Source organism: Electrona antarctica (assembly GCF_951216825.1).
Source record: "Electrona antarctica genome assembly, chromosome: 20".
NCBI classification, from domain to species: Eukaryota; Metazoa; Chordata; class Actinopteri; order Myctophiformes; family Myctophidae; genus Electrona; species Electrona antarctica.
Genome location: NC_136801.1, coordinates 11,062,811 through 11,085,346, shown reverse-complemented (window position 1 = coordinate 11,085,346; position 22,536 = coordinate 11,062,811). Strand labels below are relative to the sequence as shown.

General features: G+C 42.3%; 2 protein-coding genes across 2 annotated transcripts; both read right to left on the bottom strand.

Moving 5' to 3' along the window:
• Positions 1 to 7,787: 7,787 nt before the first annotated feature.
• Positions 7,788 to 11,843, bottom strand: gimap4 (GTPase IMAP family member 4). The gene is made up of 3 exons (XM_079489238.1): positions 11,728 to 11,843; positions 10,074 to 10,859; positions 7,788 to 9,552 (listed from the first exon to the last, which is right to left on the bottom strand). The coding sequence occupies exons 1-3, from the start codon at positions 11,756 to 11,758 to the stop codon at positions 9,548 to 9,550; spliced, it is 822 nt and encodes a 273-aa protein (XP_079345364.1). The 5' UTR covers positions 11,759 to 11,843; the 3' UTR covers positions 7,788 to 9,547.
• Positions 11,844 to 14,571: 2,728 nt separating this feature from the next.
• On the bottom strand, positions 14,572 to 21,151 carry LOC306912895 (charged multivesicular body protein 4b-like). Its single transcript, XM_079489349.1, has 5 exons — positions 20,645 to 21,151; positions 17,447 to 17,624; positions 15,679 to 15,787; positions 15,347 to 15,473; positions 14,572 to 14,957 (listed from the first exon to the last, which is right to left on the bottom strand). Exons 1-5 carry the CDS (start codon positions 20,880 to 20,882, stop codon positions 14,893 to 14,895), a joined length of 717 nt encoding a protein of 238 aa, XP_079345475.1. The 5' UTR covers positions 20,883 to 21,151; the 3' UTR covers positions 14,572 to 14,892.
• Between the last annotated feature and the right edge of the window lie 1,385 nt (positions 21,152 to 22,536).

Below are 22,536 nucleotides of genomic sequence, written 5' to 3'. Positions count from 1 at the left end.
ATGACTCCGAGACGATGGGCTATAGCCCATGGTCTCGGAGTGATTTTCGTCTTTTTTTCAAATCCTCAAAAATGATGAAAAGCGGCATGCTATAGTATGCCGTTCGAGACCATGGGCTATAGCCCATCGTCTCGGAGTGATTTTCATCTTTTTTTCAAATCCTCAAAAATGATGAAAAGCGGCATGCTATAGTATGCCGTTCGAGACCATGGGCTATAGCCCATCGTCTCGGAGTGATTTTCAAATTTTTTCAAATCCTCAAAAATGATGAAAAGCGGGCATGCTATAGTATGCCGTCCGATATGGGCTATAGCCCATGGTCATAAATGATGAAAAACGAGGATTAAAAAAAAAGACGAAAATGACTCTGAGACGATGGGCTATAGCCCATGTAGTGATTTTCGTCTTTTTTTCAAATCCTCAAAAATGATGCAAAACGGCATGCTATAGTATGCCGTTCGAGACCATGGGCTATAGCCCATCGTCTCGGAGTGATTTTCATCTTTTTTTCAAATCCTCAAAAATTATGAAAAGCGGCATGCTATAGTATGCCGTCCGATATGGGCTATAGCCCATGGTCATAAATGATGAAAAACGAGGATTAAAAAAAAAGACGAAAATGACTCCGAGACGATGGGCTATAGCCCATGGTCTCGGAGTGATTTTCGTCTTTTTTTCAAATCCTCAAAAATGATGCAAAACGGCATGCTATAGTATGCCGTTCGAGACCATGGGCTATAGCCCATCGTCTCGGAGTGATTTTCATCTTTTTTTCAAATCCTCAAAAATGATGAAAAGCGGCATGCTATAGTATGCCGTCCGATATGGGCTATAGCCCATGGTCATAAATGATGAAAAACGAGGATTAAAAAAAAAGTCGAAAATGACTCCGAGACGATGGGCTGGCTGCCAGGATCACATCCACCAATGGGGAGGCTGTCTGTGTCCTGTCATGGTTTCTCCTCTGTATTATCTGATTAACATCCACGATAACACTTAAAAGCACTAAAGACACCTTTGATGCACAGCACCATTCAAATGCTCTGTACATGATACCAAGGCCCCATTTGAAAAGTCACACCAAGAAGAACAACTTACAACCTAAAAATCACTGAGAGCTCAGTGGCACCCTTGTTAAGATGACGTCCATGTGAGCCAGAGGTTGTGAGTTCAAATCCAGCTGAGTTCCTCCTACTTTCACTCTGCAGCATGTTTTGGAGAATAACATCCAGAAGAGAACTGGAAAGAGATGGAAAGCTGAGGAGATTCTCAGAGAGCATGGTGGCACTCTGTGATAAGCTGCTGTCTATGTGAGCCACAGGTCGTGGGTTCAAGTTCAGCCCATGGCCTCAGACGGCATACTATATAGCATGCCATTTTTCATCATTTTTGAGGATTTGAAAAAAAGACAAAAATCACTCCGAGACCATGGGCTATAGCCCATCGTCTCGGAGTGATTTTCGTCCTTTTTTTCAAATCCTCAAAAATGATGAAAAGCGGCATGCTATAGTATGCCGTCCGATATGGGCTATAGCCCATGGTCATAAATGATGAAAAACGAGGATTAAAAAAAAAGACGAAAATGACTCCGAGACGATGGGCTATAGCCCATGGTCTCGGAGTGATTTTCGTCTTTTTTTCAAATCCTCAAAAATGATGCAAAACGGCATGCTATAGCATGCCGTTCGAGACCATGGGCTATAGCCCATCGTCTCGGAGTGATTTTCATCTTTTTTTCAAATCCTCAAAAATGATGAAAAGCGGCATGCTATAGTATGCCGTTCGAGACCATGGGCTATAGCCCATCGTCTCGGAGTGATTTTCAAATTTTTTCAAATCCTCAAAAATGATGAAAAGCGGGCATGCTATAGTATGCCGTCCGATATGGGCTATAGCCCATGGTCATAAATGATGAAAAACGAGGATAAAAAAAAAAGACGAAAATGACTCCGAGACGATGGGCTATAGCCCATGGTCTCGGAGTGATTTTCGTCTTTTTTTCAAATCCTCAAAAATGATGCAAAACGGCATGCTATAGCATGCCGTTCGAGACCATGGGCTATAGCCCATCGTCTCGGAGTGATTTTCATCTTTTTTTCAAATCCTCAAAAATGATGAAAAGCGGCATGCTATAGTATGCCGTTCGAGACCATGGGCTATAGCCCATCGTCTCGGAGTGATTTTCAAATTTTTTCAAATCCTCAAAAATGATGAAAAGCGGGCATGCTATAGTATGCCGTCCGATATGGGCTATAGCCCATGGTCATAAATGATGAAAAACGAGGATAAAAAAAAAAGACGAAAATGACTCTGAGACGATGGGCTATAGCCCATGTAGTGATTTTCGTCTTTTTTTAAATCCTCAAAAATGATGCAAAACGGCATGCTATAGTATGCCGTTCGAGACCATGGGCTATAGCCCATCGTCTCGGAGTGATTTTCATCTTTTTTTCAAATCCTCAAAAATGATGAAAAGCGGCATGCTATAGTATGCCGTCCGATATGGGCTATAGCCCATGGTCATAAATGATGAAAAACAAGGATTAAAAAAAAAGACGAAAATGACTCCGAGACGATGGGCTATAGCCCATGGTCTCGGAGTGATTTTCGTCTTTTTTTCCAATTCTCAAAAGTGATGGAAAACGGCATGCTATAGTATGCCGTTCGAGACCATGGGCTATAGCCCATCGTCTCGGAGTGATTTTCATCTTTTTTTCAAATCCTCAAAAATGGTGAAAAGCGGCATGCTATAGTATGCCGTTCGAGACCATGGGCTATAGCCCATGGTCATAAATGATGAAAAACGAGGATTAAAAAAAAAGACGAAAATGACTCCGAGACGATGGGCTATAGCCCATGGTCTCGGAGTGATTTTCGTCTTTTTTTCAAATCCTCAAAAATGATGAAAAGCGGCATGCTATAGTATGCCGTTCGAGACCATGGGCTATAGCCCATCGTCTCGGAGTGATTTTCATCTTTTTTTCAAATCCTCAAAAATGATGAAAAGCGGCATGCTATAGTATGCCGTTCGAGACCATGGGCTATAGCCCATCGTCTCGGAGTGATTTTCATCTTTTTTTCAAATCCTCAAAAATGATGAAAAGCGGGCATGCTATAGTATGCCGTCCGATATGGGCTATAGCCCATGGTCATAAATGATGAAAAACGAGGATTAAAAAAAAAGACGAAAATGACTCTGAGACGATGAGCTATAGCCCATGTAGTGATTTTCGTCTTTTTTTCAAATCCTCAAAAATGATGCAAAACGGCATGCTATAGTATGCCGTTCGAGACCATGGGCTATAGCCCATCGTCTCGGAGTGATTTTCATCTTTTTTTCAAATCCTCAAAAATTATGAAAAGCGGCATGCTATAGTATGCCGTCCGATATGGGCTATAGCCCATGGTCATAAATGATGAAAAACGAGGATTAAAAAAAAAGACGAAAATGACTCCGAGACGATGGGCTATAGCCCATGGTCTCGGAGTGATTTTCGTCTTTTTTTCAAATCCTCAAAAATGATGCAAAACGGCATGCTATAGTATGCCGTTCGAGACCATGGGCTATAGCCCATCGTCTCGGAGTGATTTTCATCTTTTTTTCAAATCCTCAAAAATGATGAAAAGCGGCATGCTATAGTATGCCGTCCGATATGGGCTATAGCCCATGGTCATAAATGATGAAAAACAAGGATTTTAAAAAAAAACGAAAATGACTCCGAGACGATGGGCTGGCTGCCAGGATCACATCCACCAATGGGGAGGCTGTCTGTGTCCTGTCATGGTTTCTCCTCTGTATTATCTGATTAACATCCACGATAACACTTAAAAGCACTAAAGACACCTTTGATGCACAGCACCATTCAAATGCTCTGTACATGATCCCAAGGCCCCATTTGAAAAGTGACACCAAGAAGAACAACTTACAACCTAAAAATCACTGAGAGCTCAGTGGCACCCTTGTTAAGATGACGTCCATGTGAGCCAGAGGTTGTGAGTTCAAATCCAGCTGAGTTCCTCCTACTTTCACTCTGCAGCATGTTTTGGAGAATAACATCCAGAAGAGAACTGGAAAGAGATGGAAAGCTGAGGAGATTCTCAGAGAGCATGGTGGCACTCTGTGATAAGCTGCTGTCTATGTGAGCCATAGGTCGTGGGTTCAAGTTCAGCCCATGGCCTCAGACGGCATACTATATAGCATGCCATTTTTCATCATTTTTGAGGATTTGAAAAAAAGACAAAAATCACTCCGAGACCATGGGCTATAGCCCATCGTCTCGGAGTGATTTTCGTCCTTTTTTTCAAATCCTCAAAAATGATGAAAAGCGGCATGCTATAGTATGCCGTCCGATATGGGCTATAGCCCATGGTTATAAATGATGAAAAACGAGGATTAAAAAAAAAGACGAAAATGACTCCGAGACGATGGGCTATAGCCATGGTCTCGGAGTGATTTTCGTCTTTTTTTCAAATCCTCAAAAATGATGCAAAACGGCATGCTATAGCATGCCGTTCGAGACCATGGGCTATAGCCCATCGTCTCGGAGTGATTTTCATCTTTTTTTCAAATCCTCAAAAATGATGAAAAGCGGCATGCTATAGTATGCCGTTCGAGACCATGGGCTATAGCCCATCGTCTCGGAGTGATTTTCATCTTTTTTTCAAATCCTCAAAAATGATGAAAAGCGGCATGCTATAGTATGCCGTCCGATATGGGCTATAGCCCATGGTCATAAATGATGAAAAACAAGGATTATAAAAAAAACGAAAATGACTCCGAGACGATGGGCTGGCTGCCAGGATCACATCCACCAATGGGGAGGCTGTCTGTGTCCTGTCATGGTTTCTCCTCTGTATTATCTGATTAACATCCACGATAACACTTAAAAGCACTAAAGACACCTTTGATGCACAGCACCATTCAAATGCTCTGTACATGAGCCCAAGGCCCCATTTGAAAAGTGACACCAAGAAGAACAACTTACAACCTAAAAATCACTGAGAGCTCAGTGGCACCCTTGTTAAGATGACGTCCATGTGAGCCAGAGGTTGTGAGTTCAAATCCAGCTGAGTTCCTCCTACTTTCACTCTGCAGCATGTTTTGGAGAATAACATCCAGAAGAGAACTGGAAAGAGATGGAAAGCTGAGGAGATTCTCAGAGAGCATGGTGGCACTCTGTGATAAGCTGCTGTCTATGTGAGCCATAGGTCGTGGGTTCAAGTTCAGCCCATGGCCTCAGACGGCATACCATATAGCATGCCATTTTTCATCATTTTTGAGGATTTGAAAAAAAGACAAAAATCACTCCGAGACCATGGGCTATAGCCCATGTAGTGATTTTCGTCTTTTTTTCAAATCCTCAAAAATGATGCAAAACGGCATGCTATAGTATGCCGTTCGAGACCATGGGCTATAGCCCATCGTCTCGGAGTGATTTTCATCTTTTTTTCAAATCCTCAAAAATGATGAAAAGCGGCATGCTATAGTATGCCGTCCGATATGGGCTATAGCCCATGGTCATAAATGATGAAAAACGAGGATTAAAAAAAAGATGAAAATGACTCCGAGACGATGGGCTATAGCCCATGGTCTCGGAGTGATTTTCATCTTTTTTTCAAATCCTCAAAAATGATGAAAAGCGGCATGCTATAGTATGCCGTCCGATATGGGCTATAGCCCATGGTCATAAATGATGAAAAACGAGGATTAAAAAAAAAGTCGAAAATGACTCCGAGACGATGGGCTGGCTGCCAGGATCACATCCACCAATGGGGAGGCTGTCTGTGTCCTGTCATGGTTTCTCCTCTGTATTATCTGATTAACATCCACGATAACACTTAAAAGCACTAAAGACACCTTTGATGCACAGCACCATTCAAATGCTCTGTACATGATCCCAAGGCCCCATTTGAAAAGTGACACCAAGAAGAACAACTTACAACCTAAAAATCACTGAGAGCTCAGTGGCACCCTTGTTAAGATGACGTCCATGTGAGCCAGAGGTTGTGAGTTCAAATCCAGCTGAGTTCCTCCTACTTTCAATCTTGCAGCATGTTTTGGAGAATAACATCCAGAAGAGAACTGGAAAGAGATGGAAAGCTGAGGAGATTCTCAGAGAGCATGGTGGCATTGTCTCAGACGGCATACTATAGCATGCCATTTTTCATCATTTTTGAGTTTTTGAAAAACATAGACGAAAATAACTCTGAGGCCATGGGCTATAGCTTTTTTTCAAAACCTCGTTTTTATCATTTATAGCCCATGGTCTCGGACAGCATACTAGGCCTATAGCATCCCGTTTTTCATCATTTTTGAGGATTTGAAAAAAAGACGAAAATAACTTTTTCTAGGTGTAAATAGAAAAAGCACTATATTTCTAAAACTATGAAACATTTCAAAGATTCCTTTTCAGGCAAACATGTCCACCGTAAGATGAACCTAAATAGGTTTGAATGGGGTTTCTACGTGCAAGTATGTAGGACTAGTAGCATGCCAAAGTTTGTGCTATTGCCATTGAGAATGCATTGGGCATTTAATGAACTGGTGGGCATGTCCACATAAAAACATCATTTTAACAAATACAGTACACTTTTTTTGAAAAAAGTTCTTCCTCATATTTTAGGGTGGGGAAGAAATCGCGGCACTCCATCTTTAATAAATGAATCAACCAACATTTATGCTTTACCACATCAGTAATGCAACCTAAAACATTGAAGAAAAAAAGGCAAATTAATCTGAAGTCATTTGGCTGGAGAAATAGTCAGGGGACATCTCCAGGTGGATTTGCATCAGCGTAACAGGGGGGACAGTAAAGTGAGGGACAAAATAGATTTCAAGATTTTAAGCAGTGAAATTACATTTATCACAATTAATAACATTAGAAGCATTAGAACTATACTATATAATACGATTTCAAATTTTAGATTTTGTTTGAATTTGATTAGATATATTTGTAACGGAAGCTGAAAAAACATGCAGGGGACATGGCATTTTAGCATACCTCTACTCAAATCAAAGGGATTATTTTATATTTATTTCAACAAATATATTTTTTTCTATGGTGGAAAACCTTAAATAGTATAAGATTTTTTGGAAATACTAGGGATGACCCCATTATGTAGAGGTGAGGTGATAGTTGGACACCCTTGTGTCATCATATAGAGAGGGTATGTGCGTGACATAATCATCATCATACCCGGAAGTTATGTGGGAACGCCTACTGAGTGGCATAAAACTACTCTCTGGCATTGACAGCCCATACATCCAAACAGAAAAGTCTTATCTGATTGCATTAAACAATGTTAAACTCACTTTGCCACTCAATTAGCCACTCACTTGCATGTCATTGCCCTCTATATCATGGTGAAGGATTATGTTGTTGGCAAGGTCACAATTATGCACCAATGCCCATCAAAGTACATTATTATGCATGTTGTCTGTCATGAAATGTGATATCTTACTGCCATCTAGTGGTAAACAACACTGTCAAAGTTGCACAGCCAAAGTACCTCCCCTATTCAAGTCTATTAGGAATGATGAGTTATGGAGCTAGGGGTACATATGTAGGCTAAAATTAAATTATGGGGTGAAGGTGGACCAGTGGGATACAACAAAAGTGGCAATACAGAAAGTAGGGACCAATTAATTGGCATAACACCTACAATTGGGAGGAAAAAAAAGGGGTAAACAAATAATGGGCAACTCTACCTTGTCAACACCACAAAATACTATGATCTTGAGTCCAAGTCACACACAAGAATTTAAAGAACTAGGTCTAGACTTTAATCAAAAATAGACATTTATTTTGATGAAATAGAAAAGAGACAAGACCAGTGCTTACATTGTTAAAATATAGAAATTATTTTCTTGATAGGAAACTTTGATCATTTCTGTAGGAAAACAAGAGTTGTAACTAGGGCTAGGCTACAACAGGACATGGAGATTAAAATATGGAGTTGTAACACCCTCTTTCCCATATAAAGTATTTAAAAGTAACTTGATTCACATGCTGGTACATGCAGCACGAGGGATAGTTACATGCAATGTGTATTGTGTACTGTACACATACACACACAATATTCAATAACAGGCTAAACGTGGACTACATTTAGGACTATGGTTTTACGTCAGTACTATTCAAGAGTCAGTATCTGGCCACATTTCAAGACGACATTTCAAGTGCATGTTATGATTGTCAGATAAATGTATATATATAGTATACTGTACACAGCAAAACACACAAATAAAAATGCACTGTAGCAGAATATACGGTATATACTGTAAATGTTACAGTATGATTGAAAAACGCCAGTCAGATTGAAAATAGGAGTGCTCGTTTTCGTGAGTGTTTGGGGGGATGAATTATGATTCTGTCCCTATCGGGACATAACTTGACCGCGCTGAGTCGAATGAAGGTGACAGCCTTCGCAACGCGACTTGCTCGCCTTAAGCTCACTCGGCCTCTCGTAGCTCAAGTCACCTTCAGGTGCCGTGCCATTTTCACTGGTTTTCCAATTGTACTGTAACACACTCATACTGTGTGTGTGTATGTGTATATATATACACACACACACACACACACACACACACACACACTGCTAGTGCAGGAAAAATACATTCATGGTCGAGAAAAGCACTGCTTTCAAGTAAGCACTGTTGCAAGAGAAGGAAAAACAAACAAGCAGTAGCATTAAAGGGGTGGTTCACCCCAAAAATTACTTATTTTCTATCAATTACACACCCCAATTTGTGATTGTGGAGTTTTATCACATTTTCACGCCAATAATTTGATGACTGGGTCATCGGTCAATAGGAGACTCCCAGAGACTATGCCGGTCATCAAATTATTGGTTTAGGAAATGCGACAAAAACCAAATAATCTCCATGAATTCAAGGCTTTGTGGGGTGTGTAATTTAAAGTAATTTTTGGGGGGCTGAACAACTATACACTTATAATAGAGTAAAAGGGAAGCAAGAGTTTGGTCACAATAAATAGGATATCTTCCCCTGAACGTTACAGTAACAATGTAGTAGTGCAGATGTGCCATGGGTGTCTGTCAGTAAAGACAAGAAAATTGTTCATCAAGGGTTTGCAATTTGTCACAGCTGCCTGAGTAACAGCATGTTCTTCCTCGTTACAGAACCAATTAAGGCTGTCTAGTGCCATTACCATCACAAACCAACAGCCTTCTTGGTCTATTAAAAATCACACAGACATTAATGAAAATCTAGGCCCCAAGCAAAGGCCGCCTGTTGAAATTGCTGCACCTAAATATTGAACTTGAAAAATGGTGTGATACTGCAAAAACAAAGTCGGACACACCAAACCAGTAGGGAAGATTCTGCATAATAAAGACTGCCCAGAGTCCACACTAACAAATCCAAAATATGCTTTCTCAACAAAAATAAACATACATACTTTGCATGTTCAGTAGGCTACGTTTCAAGAGGATATAAAATCTGCATGTTTACGATCAGGTAAGAAGCAGATTATGTAGTGTCCCCCTAGTGGCAGCTTGCAGGATCCATCAGACAGCAAGTGTCCAGTTAATCTGAAATCAAAAACAGATAAATTGTTAAAGGGGCAATTCTTAGGTCATGACTCATGACGGCCATATGGCACTAAGCAGACCGATAGAACTTGTCATTCTTTTGTTCTCACAAAGTGAGGCAGTTGGGGAAAGATGTTACAATGTACACTGTACAGCATACAATTACATTACATCGCTTGCTGCGGTTTAACCCATTACGACCTGAGGCCGATTCTACAACTCTGCCTTCTAAATCAGCAGTTCTCACACTTTCAAGATTTTTCAGAAATGTTAAATAGCAGATGTACAAGCTTGCATCGCAGTATGAACTGATGCGCTGTGAGCTTGTACATCTGCTATTTTTGAATAGCCAACGCAAAAATCTAAAATGACACATACGCCTTTCCAGTTGGTTAAATCATGATCAACAGGCTAAAAGTGCAGCCAGCTACCTTTAATCATACTAATATAGATTGAATGTTGTGTTCTAATATATGCAATCACACTTGAACTCTGCGAGTTAAGATCAATACATCACTCACTGACAGGAGGGTCCACCACTTGAGCCAGTGCAGCAGAAGAGATCTGTTTGGGCCGCGCCCCGAGCTCTCGCCCCTCCCTGGCTTGGCTCTGAGCAGTAGGGTTCTGATTCTGATCCAGGGTTCTCTTCCGTCGCTCCACCTCCTCCTCTGGGTTGTAGAGGCCACCCCCCTCCTCCGCTACCACCTTCTCCACTTTCTCCATTAACCTCCCCAGCTGGGGGTGCTCCCCGAAGATATAGTTATTGATGACAAAGTATCTCTTTTTACACTTCTCCAGCACCCACTGCAGGTCCTTGCCCTCCCTGCGGATGTACCTCTCGATGGAAATGTTCCTCAGCACCTCGGCCCAGGTGAACACCACGATCGTGTGCCTCCACACGCTCTCCCCGAACAGGCCCACGTGCTCCTCGATGCGAGTGCGGTCGACCTCCGAGAACATGCCCACCGGGATGACCAGCAAGAAGGCGTGGGGCCCCGGAGCACACATGGTGGGACCTTTCACTATCTCCTGCTGGTAGCAGGCGGGCGTGTCCTGGGAGGTGAACCAGCCTGGTGTGTCCACCACGATCACCCGTCTCCCCGTCACCTCGGTCTCTCGCTTCACCGAGAACTCGGCCGCTCGCTCCAAGCGGAACTCCTCGCGGCCCAGGATGGTGTTGCCGGTCAGGCTCTTCCCGGGCCACCTCCAGCCCAGCAGCACCAGTCGAAGCTCGGACAGATGGGTGGAGGCAGCCGCCGGCTCCCGCTTCTCCTTCTCAGGGCCGGGCATGCCATTTCCTGTCGTCCCTGTAGTAGCAAGTCAGGGTAGTAATGTGACTACAAAACACAGTATTTCATAATGGGGGGGGGGGGGGCTTTACTAATTTGTGCACTTTACACCACTACACTATCGTCTTGTCTTTCTACCAGGAGTTGCTAAGTGTGGTTAAATACAATTGTATATATCTATGAGAGAGAGAGAGTGAGTTCTCAAGTGGGGTTCGGGAACCCCCAGGGGTCCTTGAGAGGGTACCAGAGGTGGGGGTACCCAGGAGGAACATTTCTTAATAGTATAGCATCACAATCATTTTAACCACTTCCATATTATTCCATATTGTATAGGTTGCCTATTCAAAAAATGCAATCTTAGTACATCTACTATTTTTGACACTAAAAACGTTTGAGAACCACTGATATAGGCCGACTGTAGTGTGTGTGTGTGTGTGTGTCCTCGAAATTGTAATAATAAAAAATGTCAATTTCGGATTTTCCTATGCACTGGTACTGATTTCCTGTCACAAACGTTCAGCATATCAACGTAAAACCAGTCAGCCAGAACCGTTCAGCAGGTTATGTGTAGCAGGCAGCCTCTGTTGATAATATACAACAAGGATCAAGTTACATAAAGCGTTCAGTTCAGTCAAAGTCAGAGCAAGGTGAGCTTCTTCTGGACGTGTTTACGTTCAGAACGTTAACGTAAATGTTTCCTTGTGTGACATTTTGGCCTTGTAAACTTAACCCAGTGACACTGAACTGGCGTATGAAACGTGTCACATTCCCGGTAAAAGCGACGCTTCCTTACAAAGTAAAGTCCCGCGATCTCCCGTTGTTTCGCAACACTTGTTACTGGTTGGTTACTGGTTAAATACATATAACTGTTTGTTTGAGAACTCACCGGTTGCTTCCTCCGGTGTATTCGTTTCCATTCTTGAGTTTATACTAGTTAAGACCAACTTGTATTATTCTTTAGAGCAGAGACCTGGCCGAGACTAGGCAAGAATAAGAAACAAGGACTTCCGGCTCTAGTTTCAAAAACAAAAGTGAGTCACTAAAGGGACATATGACGTCCGGTCTTGGACTTCAAAATAAAACTCCATCTGATTATTCTTTTTTTTTAGTGTCAGTAGTACAGTACTTGTAGCCTTGGCTTGGATCAAGACGATCGTAGATGTATTTTATCGAGCCTGCCTGACAGATATGCATTTGCAATTTTGCATACATAGATACCGGTATCTGGCGTAGGCCTATGTCCTTGATTAGCATACATTTTAGGCCAGGCCAGGTCTAAAATGTATGCTACCTAATTTATACAATAATAAAAATTATTATGTTCCGTCTGTTTGTATTTATATTATGAATATGCGGTGCTGACTGGCATTTCACTTTTACTCAAGTTCTCAAATTCTGCCCAAACCCAATCCGACAATTTGGAGCCGGGTCGAACTCGGGCCTAACATATATGCTGATTACTGATTAGTCAGGCCGGGCCGAGCCTCGGGCCAGAGCAGCCGACCTCCTTAATTTTCAGGCCTGTTGAGAACTCACATACAAATGCCACAGTAGGCTACTACAGCTAAGAAAGAATCAGACCCGTCTGAACTGTGCAACAATGACACTTGGTGGTTAACAAATGTTATTATCGTACTCTGATGGACAGGCAGACAGACAGGGACACAACCAGAGTTTTAGACAGCTGGTGGATGGAAAAGAAGCTCCACCCCCACGGCTGACTGCCACGGCGGACAGATTCCAAGGATAGTCTAAGAAGGATGAGACGCGAAGACCGTACGGGCGACGCCATGTTGCTTTGGAAGGAAAGAAACATGCGCAGTTGTGCATGTCCAACTGCCTGGTCTCAACTGCGCATGTTTCTTTCCTTCCAAAGCAACATGGCGTCGCCCGTACGGTCTTCGCGTCTCATCCTTCTTAGACTATCCTTGACAGATTCCCGGAAACGCTCTCCTCCGCGGCAGTCAGCTGCGGGGGTGGAGCTTCTTTTCCATCCACCAGCTGTCTAAAAACTCGGAAATTACGTAAAATACAGCTTCTTCTGTCCGCGCATGGAATCTAAAGTGTGCTTAGGCCCATAGCTGTCTATATAGGAGTGGCTAGCACCACTCAAAAATGAACATAGGCCTACCAGGAAACAATAAACAGCCCAAGTAGACCAATCATTCCAGATTAGATTTCTCACATTCTGAAGTCAACATTAACCCCCTCCAAAAAAGTAAAGCATTCTCTGCTAGTGTCAATAGTGTTTGCCCCAGTGCTGGATTTCCTGGTTTGTTGAAATGCAGAGCAGATACAACTCGTTAGCCTGGAAACCTCCAGACACCATGATCTCTGCATATCAGTACAAGCATGCCAAGGTTTTAAGTTTAACCCATGAAGTCCTGAGCCGATTCTACAAATCAGTGGTCAAGGACGTGTCATACCAAAGCCTACACAGGTTGTGCAAGGGGTGTGCTGTGATTGGCCAGTCGCTGTGATTGACAGCCTAAACCTAACCTTAACCTAAAAACTTAAGCAGGCATTTGAAATAGAAGCAAAAAAAGAACCAATACAATGTAGACAGATTTTAGCAGGCAATCCATAAAGCACAAACAAAGCAGACATTTGCACAAATGAGGGGAGCAGGGCTGGGAGGCATACTTTGGTTAGACATAGCATTGATCTGACCGGATTAAGGTTGGTGAGGGGTGCGTTAAGACGACCGGATTAAGGTTGGGAGAGGGTTACGGTTAGGTTTAGGTGTGCTGCCCCATGGGAGGTTAGGGTGAGGGTTTGAGAGGGCTACCTCAAGTGAGAAGTGACACTAAACTTTAGTGTCACTTGAGGTAGCCCTCTCTCCTTAGCCTTTAGTGACTCAAGGCTAAGGAGAATAAATATGTTTTAAGCAGAGATTTAAAAAGGTAATTATGGACTGGGCAGCTCTGATGTGAAGAGGCAAGGTATTCCAGAGCCTGGGGGCATCTGCCGCAAAGGCCCGGTCACCCTTTCACCTTTTGTTGGTCGCAATCACATCCAGCTTTAGCTGGTCGGCCGACCTCAAAGCCCTAGGTGGGTTGTAATTAGAAATTAGGTCTGCAAGGGATGAGGGTGCTAACCCACTGCGAATTTTAAAAACATACATTAAAATCAATGCGGAATCGAACCGGGAGCCAGTCCTAGCGAGGCTAGGACTGGAGTGATGTGCTCTCGCTTCTTAGTTACAGTGAGGAGACGGGCAGCGGCATTTTGGATCAGCTGTAAGTGACTGAGCAACAATTGGTCAATGCCGACATAGTGAGTTGCAATAATCCAATCTAGATGAGATGAATGCGTGGATGACCCTCTCCAGGTCATTATGGGAGAGATATGGTTTCACTTTAGGCTAGCTAGCAGTCTGAGATGAAAAAAGCTGGTTTTGACGACCGAGCTAACCCGTTTGTCCAATTTAAAGGCTGAATCGCAGATGACACCAAGGTTTTCCCATGTTGGATTTAGTATGTCATGTCAAGGACCCCCGAAATGATATGCATCTGCCATTTTGCCAGCTGACCTGACCCTTTGTGTTGGAGAAAAAAAGAAAAAGAATCTAGCTTGTATATCTGCTATTTTTGAGAACCACCAAAGTTCTAATGGGTTTTTTGAAAAACGTATCTTGCTAACTTGCTATAACTAAAATCTAAAATGACGGTTGGAATAGGTTAAAAGATAAAGGAATAAACAGATCAGAATTTAAAAAATATAGACCTACATAGCTTTTTTCTTTTTTTTTTAATGACTAACATCATTGTTAAACATGAATTGCTTATAAACATCAATCATATTAAAATATCATCCATGTCTTCATAAGGATTAGAATGACTGCTAGTAACATTTGAGGATGATGAAACAAACAATGGGAAGAACAAAATAGCATAGATAGAGCCTGAATCCTGCATTCCCAGGCCTAACACAGAACAAGACACATGACAGTATGTGTGCATAAAAAGACGTAAGAAAAAATAAAAAGAATAAGTACTTCATATTTCCCATCAAAATAGCTAATAATACAAAATGTGCGCTGTATCAGTTCTTAAGTTGCCCAGGCAGCGAGCATTCGCATGTCATCGTCATCTTCAACCACCTTCTTCTTGGATGCTGCAAATGGAGGAGGCACAATTACATCATATTATATACAATTGTTTATACACTATTGATTGTGCGTAATAATATATGGTAGGGCATCAGTTGCAAGTGGTTATGAGTGACAATGGCTGCCAATTTTGTTGATATTTAAAACTAGCCATTTCTAAGGGATCACATTCTATATATGTGGTTGTTAATGGTTTAACCACTTAAACCCTCTGGTCTAGACTTAGTAAACTGGACCCGAGTTGGCTCTGTACATGGACCGTTTTTTCCATCTACACCAAAACTCTGATGTACAAGCTTGAGTAGATCTGCTTTTTTGTGGCTAATGTTCCACAGAATCCACACAGAATATGGATGCCGGGGTTTGTTGAAAAGTGAAATTCTGTAATACTTACATGCACGCTGACTCGGTCGTGTGGAGGGGAGTTGGGAGGAGTGCGCACTGGGCAGCCTGCCCCTGTTCTTCGTGCTCTCCTCAAACTCCTCCTGTTCCAACTCTGCTAGCTCCGCCAACAGATCATCCTAAAAAAAAGAAAATAATGAGCAGAAAGCCACAAGTTAATAATTTCTCAGATGCAGTCTATGATTATAGATCAGTAACATGACATGCAAAAGGACATGTGCCATAGTAGGATCTGTGGTAACAAATGGATTTACAAAGAAAGGAGGAAAAAATAGATATGGGATATTGGGATTCATTCTGATCCATGACTAAAAATGTCATTACCTCATCAAATGTCTCGCCGAAAGGTCGGGAGATTGCATCACAGATCTCCTGAGCCACATCCTGTTGCTCTGTGATATCCTGCATGAGGGAGTCTATCTTATCAATGTCCCTGAGAAAGAGACAGAGTAGAGAGTGAATGGTAAGAACACACCGTTACTAATACATGCGTTTTGGCTTCAAAGCAGGCACATACAGTTAACCATGATATCAGATCACACGGTATCATAACCAGGAAATGTAATTAGTTGATGTGGCATGTTCCATATGCGTTCCATACAGTACTAGGGTTGGGATGCGGAACCGGAGGAACTGGATCCAACATTAAGGAACCAGAATGGGTTGGAAGTTAGAACCAACTTCATGTCTGTATTAATTATAATACCGGCGGTTCTCAAAAGTAAAGGACCACCATAACTCTGAGTGTACAAATGGAGTTACAGTCCCGTTAGGTTTCATCCTTATCCTATAGGGAGAGGAATCGTACCCATGTTTTTTTTTGTTACCGTCTCTATTTTAGTACAGCATATGTTCATGTAGGCTATATGCATTTTATCAATAAAAATGTCAATCAGCTTATCCAGTCATCTCAATTCTCCAAACATCTGGCCAGCTCGTTTGTGCTTTCGGCACCACCAGCATCTTTCTTTAGCACAACCACACTAGGTGTGGGGATGTCCTTGTGATTGATGGCATGCCTGTGTGTTGGTTTCCACAGTACAAGCTTGCTGGCAGGGAGTTTACGTGTCGAAGGCCGGCTAGTGTCATTCTCCTGATTGGCATCTTCTGATACAATTGATAAGTGTCCAGGAGTCAGACAGACATAAATCAGAATGGACTCAGAAAAGAAACGGATTCTGCACACGACTACACAATTCCTAGATCGTATGAACCACTTGATCCCTACATATAGCCTAGAGTGAAGTAAATGGTGGCAGCACCAGAGTGCTTGTACACGTTGTTAGTAGGCAGTAGACTACTGAAATATATTTTTTAAACATTTCATAATGGAAGTCAGTTGTCTGATCAAGCCGATCGACAAGCTCACAACACGTTACCAATTTTTGCCTATCACACCTAGTCATGTGGCGAAAAGATTTTACGTCAGTCGTATGTCTTGACTTCAAATCAACATAAATTATTTTAAACTTTTGCCTCGATTACGATTAATGAATGAAAATAAAAATAGTAGCAGATCTATAAGCTCACAACACGATGCATTGTAAACTTGTACAGCGGCTATTTTCACAATTTGTACACAGCACCAGTGCACCACTGTACAAAAAGAAAGGGTGGTTAATCAAAGATCAGACTAATTGGAGGTAGGGCCTGCACACCATTCTTTTGGTAAAGGATTCATTGGCCCTGTACCCACTGTCGAGGTGTTTAAATAAGTATGCTCCTGTTGATTATTTAAAAAAATATATATCCAAAAAGATCTGACCCGTCTGAAATGAGTGGTGCTGTACTGTACTGTACTGTACTGTACTGTACTGTACTGTACTGTACTGTACTGTACTGTACTGTACTGTACTGTACTGTACTGTACTGTACTGTACTGTACTGTACAAGCTCTCCTCCCTGGCCACTGTGTCTGTGTGTTAGGCTGCACAACAGTGACACTTGGTGGTGACAATATGCTATTTCCGTGCTCGGACACAGGGACACACATAGCTGTCTAGGAGAGGTTGCATCACTCAAAAACTACAATATAAGTCTGTTACTGAATCTAAATATATACATTGTTATTGCCCAGTCGTACTTAGCCTACATTTTTTGGTGGACTTCCTTCATAGCCTTGGCAGCGAAGCCCATGTTCTTCAGAACCTCAGTGTTGGTGCTGGAATTCTCCAGTGCTTCTCTCTGGAACTCAATGGTGGAGAGGGTCCCGTCAATCTGGGTGAGCTGCTGCTCGAAACGCTTCTTCCTCTTCAGGGCCTGCAGAGCAGCTGAAACAGCACAAAAACATTACATTACACAACAACAAAATGTTTGCCTTTTAGTTAGTTTGAAATTAAATCAACCGTACGATTATTTGTCATAATCCGCCCTGTGCAATTTTGGACTGCTGGGTAGCGGTAGTTGGGCTTGACATTAACTTTTTGAGGCACTTGTCCTTCGGACAAGTACATTTCCCATTCACTTGTCCGGACACAAAAGTCACTTGTCCGGAGCACGAGCACACACAAATTATACATTTTAAATCAACTAACTGTAAGTTGGGTTTTGGTGAATACATGCTTGAATATTAGTTGAATATTCTCAGGTTACAAGTGAATAGCCCTAGAATGTCTGATCTTAAATACATTTTATGTATTCCAAATTCACAGCCATAGATCGGTCATATCCGCGCACGGTTAGCAGACTGACCTCGTCGGCCTTTAACTTGTAGCACGCGTGTGCACTCACCCAATAATTAATTCCTAAGACTTGGAGTAGTTTTGGGGAAAGTTTTATATTAATTAGAAAGTTCTGGCAGAAAACGTGTATTTTGTACTGTAAAATATCTCTACTGTACACAGATGACTGCAGGACTGAACACATCAAACTTCCTTTAGGAAGCACAAATGTATGGGGCACACAAAATAGGTGGTGTGATCAATTACCCCACACTAATCACAACACACCTGTCAATTGTGTGCCCCATACATTTGTGCTTCCCAAACATAGACTGTTCCCTGTCCAGCTTTTCCTCGTGGAAAAGTGGCGATATTTTACTTAACACACATTTTCTGCCAGAACTCTCAAATGGATATGAAACTAGAAGACAATATCTGACTCGAATCTTGGGAATTAAATACTGAGTTAGTTGTAAGCACTACACACGCAGTTTGCACTGCGTGTATAGTTTAAACGTATGTGGTCAGTCTGCTGTCTGTGACCGATCTATGGCTGTGTATTTGGAATACATGAAATGCATGTAAGATCAGACATTCTAGCGGCCCAAGACGTCTGTGGACGTGGTTTTTAGATTAAAAAAAATATGTCAAAAAAATGAATGGAAAACGTGGGCACCCTGGGGTTGTTTTTTGAAAGTGTTGTGTGGTCACACAAAGTGTTAACAATATTGGGAAGGTGATTATTAGGAAAGCCAGACAATAGTGCCAGACAATGTTGTTGGCTGCTATAGGAGTCACAGAAAAAGTGAAATCAAGAGTCACTTGTCCAACGGACAAGTAAAATTGTAATGCACTTGTCTGGAAAGATTTATTACTTGTCCCGGACAAGCGGACAAGTCTTAATGTCAAGCCCTGCCTGCGGTAGCATAAGCTAGAACACTGCTTCCCAAACAGTAGATCAGGAGGACCCATTTGTGAGTCGCGGATGAATTTATGGGTTGCGAGTGAATTTTTAGTTTCCCAAGAACGAAGAAAAAACATTGCATGGATGCACCTGGGACGTATCCTCAGGGATGTATCCCAAGGTCATATGGGTTTCGGGTCTCGCAACATCATACCCCTCACTCATGTGATCCAGCCGGGGTGATCAAGTCCTGACTTACGTCCCAGTAGCAACCCACGATCAGTCCCATTAGGGAAAGACCAGGGCCACACAGTCCGTCGCTCCCGAACTACTCTGCCGGGACTGGGAGGTCTGGCATGTGGAAGGACTAGGCTCTGTGGGTTGACTCATGTCCATTCCCCTCCTACGTCTCACCAGGTCCGCTCCTGCTCTCACCAGGCCCAGGACCTGTGCGTTGCACCAGACTCCCAGCACCAGACACTTCATTCAGGAGTGACGGATTCTTGAGCCGCAATGGTCACGCAGGCTCCACCTGCAGGGGAACGGTGGCAGGCTCCGTGGCTTGAATGGCCCTCCTAAAGCCTTACCGTGGACTGTTGTTCCTAACCTTTGTCATTCATTATTTTTAAAAGATTTTCTAAACATTTCCAAAGATTCACATATTGTCACGAGTTAACAAAATTATAGCATTCTTTTCATGTTTAATAACTAAAAATTTACATCACTGATAACTTCTGTAAAAATCTGATTTCTCTTTTGGATTTTGGGCTAAAACGTTGGGAACCATAGCCCCTCTTGGGACACTTTTCTGGCCGTCCAAAACCAAGGGTTCCGAAAGGGGCCAGGGACTGAGCTAGAATAATCATTTACTAGTTAATGTTTTGTAATAATAACCTAAAACTTAATCAAACACACACACACACACACACACACACACACACACACACACACACACACACACACACACACACACAACTACTCTAGCTAGCTGTAAATAAATAACAAACATAATTCATGTTGGTGATTATATAAAAAGGTATTATCAAATTAATTTATCATTGTTAAGTTCACTTTGTATACCCACGGGCCTGGCTAATAGCATGATGATGCCATTACAAAACGTGGGCTACATGGAAAAACATTGTTTAATAAAACGAAATTAACTGCTAGACGGTCCAGAATTAACTTAATTAAGCAGTCACCGTCTCTGTGACTGTCTCATGTTATTCTTTCTTAATTTTATAGAGTATATAGAGAGATGGACTACTATACAATCAAATAAACCTGTAGGCCTATACAAGATCATTTCAGATGAGGGAGGGAAATACTAAATTAACTGTTAACTACTGCTTTTGATGAATTGAACATGGTGGACCCTCTTGTAAACAAGTGTACTGCTTAATTGGGTCGTCCACTCACAGTTGACAGTCTTTGTATTGAGTTTGTGCTTGAAATGTACTGTAATTGTGCAAACTGTTAATAAATATTTCAATCAATCAATCAATCGTTACATTTCGCGGGGGCGAGTTGGTAAAGGGGCGAGTCGTTTGGTATCCATGTGTGTGTATTTTTCTCATTAAGTAGCCTACACTTGCGCATTGGCTCCATGTGGTGCAACTTCTAGGCCTATGCATAAATCTGTTGAAGGCTACTGTAGTGTTGTTGTTGTCTCTACGCTTTCGAATCCGACAAGCAGCGTACACTGCAAAAGACAACACAGCCTTACCCCGTTTGTTTTTCATTCCATTCTTCTTGGCTACCATTATTTCTTGTTCTATTTTCTTCTCCAGGTAGTCCTGCTTCTTGGACAACAACTCCTCGGTTTCTCGCAGCCTGTGGATGGCCTCCTGTGGGGTCGGTCCCGTCCGCGACCGATGCTGTTTGGACCTCGAAGAACTACTGGATGAATGTGAATGTGAGCTGGAGGAGCTGCTCCCCTTGAACAATTTCGCGATTTTGCTCATTGTAAAGTCGTTTTTGTTTTGGTACACACACTGCCCGGGTCTACAGCTGCGTTCACTACTTTAGACGATAAGTTAAGTTCTAACCGTCCAGCGTAGCAGCGTCAAAAACTTTGGTCGGTATCTCGGTAAGAAGTTGATCTTCCTGCCCAACGGCTTTCTACCTGCATTCAAAAGCAGACAGCCAGTAAACTTTCACACCACCTGCATGACGTCACGCTACGTGCCTTGAAGACCGACGCCCTCTGAACCAGCTCTGAACCTCCTCCAGGTGACATCTCTGCTACTCTGTGCTACAGAGCCATATGCAACAAACCTGGTTTATAAAACAAGAAATCAATAGGATAGCCTGGATAGGGATACATATTTAAATCTGGTTCTGGCCCTCCTGCCTTTTGTATATCTGTTTTGGAAGTTTTCCCTGCAAAGGCATAATTTATAAGAATAAAACACAATATTTGTAATGAAAAAAAGGACACCAAACAATAGACAGCAGACATTTTACATGAACAAATGACACTAGGGGGCAGCATATCACTGTGCTCACTCACTTCAACTCTTCAAGTAGGTCAAAATAATGGGTGACCAGATTTTCTGGAGCTACTAGGCAGGCTAGTAGCCTACATCTGATTCTTTCCAGATGCAACACATCTCCCAAATCCTTTAGATTGATGTATCTAAATTTTAGACACACAATATTGATTGTTGTTTCTGGTGCTACTCCTTTACGTTTTTATTTATTGGCATCATGCCATGTAATAAATGTAAAATATTACAAATGTGACAAAACAACAACAACAACAAGTTTTCCCCAAAAAATAAAGAGACATTGATATACTGAGAATAATAGACATGCACAATTAATTCATTTATCAAAAATACGCCTGCAGAATTACAGTACTGTGAGTGGACGACCCAATAAAGCATTACACTTGTTTACAAGAGGGTCCACCTTGCTCAATTCATCAAAACATTTAGAGACGTACAAATAGATCAAAGAACAGAACAGGAATTCATCATAAAGGAGGGAAAAAGGGAAAAGAAACATATAGGCCTACAGTGAGGGGGAAAAGGCGTGGGTGGTGAGGGGGATTCAGATTTTACAGGGGCCAGTTTTGAATTGCAGCCGTCCGTAGGTGCCCTTTGAGAGCGGTTTTGAAGGAGTCAAGGGATTCGCATGTCTTAATGACTGTTGGTAGGGCGTTCCACATTTTGGTGGTATAGGAGCGAAAATAATTTAGTCCCTTGTTAGTGCCGAATCTGGGTTGTACATGTCATATGCAGTTTTCTCTTTTCAATGTTGGCTATCCCGGTGGCTAAGGGCCGATTCATACTCCTATTTTACCGCTGTAGTGCCGAAATGACTTCGGCTCGTCAGAGATTTTCAGTAGCACCGAAGAGCCGACTTTAGGACGGTACCCGCCCCCCCCGAACCTCAAATTACGTCACATTGTAGGCTCTACAGAGCCGAACCGACTTTTATTCGGCTCTAAAATAGGCGCCTAAGGGCCGATTCATACTCCTATTTTAGAGCCGAATAAAAGTCGGTTCGGCGCTGTAGAGCCTACAATGTGACGTCATTTGAGGTTCGGGGGGGGGCGGGTACCGTCCTAAAGTCGGCTCTTCGGTGCTACTGAAAATTTCTGACGAGCCGAAA

Excerpts from the sequence above, each read along its gene's own strand:
- LOC306912895 (XM_079489349.1), bottom strand. The coding sequence starts at position 20,882 with ATGAGCAAAATCGCGAAATTGTTCAAGGGGAGCAGCTCCTCCAGCTCA. Across the intron at positions 15,788-17,446 it reads AAGGAAGTCCACCAAAAAAT|GGACATTGATAAGATAGACT; the intron begins GTAGGCTAAGTA and ends TCTCTTTCTCAG. Across the intron at positions 15,474-15,678 it reads TCGGCGAGACATTTGATGAG|GATGATCTGTTGGCGGAGCT; the intron begins GTAATGACATTT and ends TCTTTTTTTTAG.
- gimap4 (XM_079489238.1), bottom strand. The coding sequence starts at position 11,758 with ATGGAAACGAATACACCGGAGGAAGCAACCG. Across the intron at positions 10,860-11,727 it reads TACACCGGAGGAAGCAACCG|GGACGACAGGAAATGGCATG; the intron begins GTGAGTTCTCAA and ends TTGCTACTACAG.